The 5,871-nt window shown below is 41.1% G+C and overlaps 1 protein-coding gene across 1 annotated transcript in view; it reads right to left on the reverse strand.

Annotated features, from left to right (window-relative positions):
- Positions 1-110: 110 nt before the first annotated feature.
- Positions 111-5,871, reverse strand: part of TMEM50A (transmembrane protein 50A) — an 8,896-nt gene continuing 3,135 nt past the window's right edge. The window contains exons 4-7 of the mRNA XM_079987821.1: positions 3,719-3,786; positions 2,922-3,014; positions 1,031-1,097; positions 111-573 (exon numbers count right to left, since the gene is read on the reverse strand). Of these exons, the coding sequence (XP_079843947.1) occupies positions 528-573; positions 1,031-1,097; positions 2,922-3,014; positions 3,719-3,786 (274 nt within the window). The 3' untranslated portion in view covers positions 111-527. The remainder of the gene's footprint in view (positions 574-1,030; positions 1,098-2,921; positions 3,015-3,718; positions 3,787-5,871) is intronic.

Here is a 5,871-nt window from a genome sequence, read left to right on the forward strand (position 1 = left end):
CCCAAGACTCACTAAATTACTTCAGCTTCAGTACAGATCAACTGTATGCACAACAAAGGAACCCCAAACACAGCTGGAAAGCCACCCTTAATAAATCTAGAGAACAAATATGATGTTAGTACATTTGTATTACATTTTAATGCACCAAATTAACTTCTTTCATTTGAAAACCTTCCAAAGCCAGTCATAATCCCATTTTCAAAAATAAGTTATACTGTGAAGACCCACCCACACACACACATATAAATGATCTGTAAAAGAAACATTTACATTGTTTAATATTCATTTATAAAAACAGTCAGGAAGAGGACTTCATAAGTGTTATCTCTTTCTCAGTTTTACATTTTAGTTCACATGCTACATATTTAATGTCATAAGCCAAGAGTAGAAAACAGTCTCAAAGAGAATGAAAAACAAAGGAATTTCATGATTTTCAAGCGCTGTCAGTTTTCATCCTCACTGATACCAGAGCACAAATGCTTACAAAAGGGAGTGGGCAATTAAAATAGAAGGACATATTCTGTTGCTTATTGCCACAAATCTTCAGTGCGACCAAACTTAAAGACCAGGCCTCTGTTAACAAAAGAGACAGGATTAACTGCATAGAATGTTGGAATTGTCACATCAAACAGAGCAAAGCAGTATCTTGAAAATATTTTATGGAAAGCGAACATAAAAATATTTTAAATAGTCTTCTACAGCACAGCCCTATGCATCTTTCATACAACAAAGCCCCACAAAGATCAACCAGACTTACTCTCAGGGAAGTGTGATTAGGATTCAGGTCGTAAGGCTGCTTTAGAAAAAAAAGATACTTCCATGTGTCTCTGTGGCAGCTCTGTGATGTTTTGGTGCAACAGTGCTTGTGCCAGTCCTGCTCACCCATTTGCAATTTACTTATTTATTATTATTCCGTGACCTAAACATATTGGTTTGGTATGAATGACAGTGCTCCAAGCTACTAAACTTCCATGCATGTGAGATTTAAACACAGAATAACAAATCAATTGAATGGAAGAAATATGCTTACCCAAAAAATATAAAAGCATTTTGGAAGAAGACTGCTATCCCAGGGTATACAGAGATCTTTTCTTTGTCTGGGAAGGGGAAAAAAGAATGTCCTTTATCTGAAGTCCATGAGTTTATTTGTAGCCTCCCCCAACCCCTCAAAAAAGCACAATGACCAGCTCACTGATTTGTTAAGTTTTGCAGGGCTTGCCTAATGCCTTCTTATGCTACCATTGCTACCAGAATCTGGAAAATGAATATACTTGCTTACTTACAACACTTTTATACAGCTTTTCTGTCACAATGGTTCTCAAAATTCTCTTACTTAAAAACAACTAAATACACAAATAAGATCATCAAGAGTCATAGCTCAATAGTAGAGCCTCTGCATGCAGAAGGTGCTAGGTTCAACATCTCCAGGTAGGGCTGGGAGAGACTCCGAAACCCTGGACCAGTCAGTGTAGATATTATTGAGCTAGTTGGATCCATGGGTTTGTCTCAGTATAAGGCAGCTTCCTATGTCCCCATGTCCTAAACCATAAAGTCTATAATACAGCATCAAACCAGCTAGAGGATGCAACTCAATATAGTAGTAAACTCACAGCACAGGAAATTTTCACAGATCTTAACACTCCCAAAGTGTCTATAATCACAAAAAATATTTTAATAATTTAGAAGGCTGAGAAAATAAAGCTGTTCGCCAGGCACCGATAATACTAGTTTAGGCACAAGGTGAAGGGTATTTTATAGCTGGGGTGCCACCACTGAAAAGGTCCTCTTGAGATCGAAATATGTGTACTCTGGTAAGTGTGTTCAGGATTGCGGCCTCATTAGCTTATATTTACAAGCGGGGAACCCACAAACCTCCAGATGATGTTGGGACTGCCACTTGCTTACTTTCTTGACTGCTGGCTACGCTAATTGAAGTTGATGGAAGTTGTAGTCAAACAACATCTGGAAGGACAAAGGCTCCCCATCCATCCCTCCTGCATTTATACCAGCCTTTCTCCAATACAGAAGAAGGTGCCATACACAGGATTCTCAGCAATCTCCCAACCTCATCAGACTGAATCATGCATCAATCATTATGCCAGGCTGCAACTCACAGGCTTTCCAAGTGTAGCCCACAATTAACAAATCCTTTCAGAAAAAGGAAGACAGTGCCACAGGCAGCAACAGTTCAGCCTCCAAAAGAAATGACACAGAAGCCGCCTCCCCCCCTTTTTTTAGGTAGGATAGTGACATAAGAGACACTTTCATTATTATAGGGCAAGGTAAAGGAAGGTAAAGGTAGCCCTGCCCGTACGGGCCAGTCTTGCCAGACTCTAGGGTTGTGCGCTCATCTCACTCTATAGGCCGGGAGCCAGCGCTGTCCGCAGACACTTCCGGGTCACGTGGCCAGCGTGACAAGCTGCATCTGGCGAGCCAGCGCAGCACACGGAACGCCGTTTACCTTCCCGCTGGTAAGCGGTCCCTATTTATCTACTTGCACCCGGAGGTGCTTTCGAACTGCTAGGTTGGCAGGCGCTGGGACCGAACGACGGGAGCGCACCCCGCCGCGGGGATTCGAACCGCCGACCATGCGATCGGCAAGTCCTAGGTGCTGAGGTTTTACCCACAGCGCCACCCGCGTCCCTTTATAGGGCAGGCTTCCTCAAACTCGGCCCTCCAGACATTTTATGATGACAATTCCCACCATCCCTGACCACTGGTCCTGCTAGCTAGGGATCATGGGAGTTGTAGGCCACAAACAACTCGAGGGCTGAGTTTGAGGAAGCCTGTTATTGGGTATAGGTAGTGTTCATAATGCAAGAATCAAGGTCTCTGCACTTAACCTGATTGCAATTTAAAATGTATACATAAGCGCAAGCTAAAGTGCTAATTTTAAAGGTTGCCTTTAACAGATACTCTACCTTGAATAACATAGCCTCCAAAGAGGACCCACATAGATGCAATCAGAGATCCAAATGCCAACATAAATCCAATGAACAGCCAGATGCGAGCACCTGCAAAAGAAAAAACAAACCCACACCAATTGTTTTAAAAACAAGCTGCTCCATTGTTCATAACATAATAATATTTAAATAATGGGCAATATGTGACCTGAAGAGGACAAATTAACAGTCCCTTCAGAACTACCTAAAGCCTGTGTGCATTAGGAAACATCTGCGTGCTCTCCATGTGTCATGGCTGAGTAAGTGCAACATTTCAAAATGTACAAACTTGGTACACCATTTTTCATTGCTGTCCCCTAAAGTAGCCCTTCTGAGAGCCTGGTGCAGTGGAGTGGGGGCAAGGGAGATCTGTGTTCAAACCCCTGCTTAACCAGAAAGGCTGTATTAAGATATATATAATCACAGCCATGCATTTGTTGGGAAATTGCACTCATGGCAATTGCAATGCACATCTATTTTGGGATGTGCTTTACAGCAAAACAGATCACTTAGTTGAAGTTAGTTGTAAATATCTTAAATATATACTTATTTAATATTTTTATTAAATCTACTACTTCCTTACATTTTAAGGTCCGCCACAGGGAGCCTCGTCAAGGCCCTCCACTGCTGCAGATATATAGCTTGATATATCGAGATATTGTGATATTTAGCTGGTGATATATTGTGATGTTGAAAACCTGATATGGCCCACCCCTAGCAGCGCTATCTCTCTCTCATACACCCACACACTTGCTATAATTTTTATTTAAGATTACCTGTTTGCCCAAGGCAACCTTCACTGTAACTGTCCCCACGCACTTGTCCATTGGATACTGCATTGATCCTTCATTAAAAAGAACATAAGATATCACATTCAGGTACTTGGCATTTGTATAGAACTGTTTAGCGTTACAATCTGCTTCACGTGCATTATCCTTTAGCATACTTATAGCAACACAGCAAGGGTGGCAGTATTATATCCATACTGCAGTGTGGGTCTTGTCTAATGTGACAAATGAATTCACGACATACTCAAGGTAGAGTCTTCCTGCTCCGTAACTCAGACTCGTAGCTGCTATGCTATACCAGCTTTCTATGAAGCAATGACAATAATTCTCCATATACCTCAATACTACAGTGGTGCCTCGCAAGACGAAAAGAATCCGTTCCGCGAGTCTCTTCGTCTTGCGGTTTTTTCGTCTTGCGAAGCAAGCCCATTAGCGGCTTAGCGCTATTAGCGGCTTAGCGGATTAGCTGATAAGTGGCTTAGCGGATCAGCTGATAAGCGGCTTAGAAAAAGGGGGGGGGGGAGGGAAAAAAACCCCGCAGGAACTCGCAAGACATTTTCGTCTTGCGAAGCAAGCCCATAGGAAATTCGTTTTGTGAAGCACCTACAAAACGGAAAACCCTTTCGTCTAGCGGGTTTTCCGTCTTGCGAGGCATTCGTCTTGCGGGGCACCACTGTACCTTGCATTTGGGAATCAGCTGTTCTGAAGAACAATTCAAGCAGCTCAAAACAGATTAGTCAAGTACTAAGTGGGAATCTTATCACTGAAGTAGGAATCACAACTGCAAAACACCAATTGCCTACATGCCTGCAGTTATTCTCAAATTTCAATGTGTACAATCAAACACAGAAGACTAAAGCTTCACAGCTCAGGAATCTTAACACCACTGACCGCCCCCTCCCTGAACTGATGATTGAGTTTACTTATATGCTGCTTTTGCACAATATGCTGTGCCCAAAGCAGCTCACGAGATTCCAAACCTTGAAATACAGACTAAACAAAAAACACAATCTAGCTTAAATACATAAATAATAAGCAAAACCAGAGTTAACCGACAATGAAATTTCTGGTACTGGTCTTGCTGCACTCAAAGGAGCCTGGCTTAAATACAGTTTAGAGGGTGGGAGGAGGGTAGATGGCATACAGCTGGCTCTCGCCATAATTCATTCACCCCCTCCATAGTCAAGGAAGCAGTCTGGGTGTTTCTTACTCAAGATTGCATCATGCCAGTATAGAGACAACCCAGACCATACTACATTCTGATATAATCGAGACAGACACTATGGGTCACCGGGGAAACTCATTAAGCTAGAAAGTGGAAGGTAAAGCTGTGCTATTCTAGAATAAAACAAAACATAAACCACCCCTGTTGCATGCTTGTAAGTCCAGATATGTTCTCAAATTCTGAATACTGCTTTTTTCATGTTTGTTCCTTTTCATTATATAGCCTCAGAGCCTCAGTACTGTCAGGTACCATGCCAGAATCAGCATAGTAATTTTAAATCATTATGATTAAATAAAAGATTAGTATAAATTTCTCCTGACCCCAAAACAGTACAAGGGCTTCAATGCCATGGCCACTTATTTGAGAGTAAGCCCCACTAAGCTCAGTGGGGTGGACTTCTGAACTCTGATGTAGGAGCAAAAAAAATTCTGGGCAAGTTTCTATTTTTCCTGTGGAAAATATTTCCATTTCATAAGTTCCTTAGTAACAATGAATGGATTCCAACTGCAAATACAATATAAGACAAGCTAGGCAGTTTCATTTTTTAAAGTTTTGTTTACTAAATACAAGTAAAATAAATATGCTAAATTTGATCAGCCCATAGGGTCCTCCCACGCAAATTACCCTAATATGGATATGAAATTTTGCCAGTTCAAATCTGAAAAACCCACAACACTGCTTCTATGTTAGTATACCTAGGATTAGGCTACAAAACAGTCATCCTATGCTAACACAGTGCAAGTACTTTTAGTTCATTAGCCTGCATCTTGGAACCTATATCCCATAATCCATATCAACAAGTAATGGGTTCATTTTATAAGTCAGTGCAAGTTTTTAATAATTAATTAAATATAAGAAATCCAATTAGCATTTTTACAATATGCATTCTTATTCAAATCCTGTAAGAATATTAGTA

The sequence above is a fragment of the Podarcis cretensis genome (assembly GCF_951804945.1).
Source record: "Podarcis cretensis genome assembly, chromosome: 8".
Classification (NCBI taxonomy): Eukaryota; Metazoa; Chordata; class Lepidosauria; order Squamata; family Lacertidae; genus Podarcis; species Podarcis cretensis.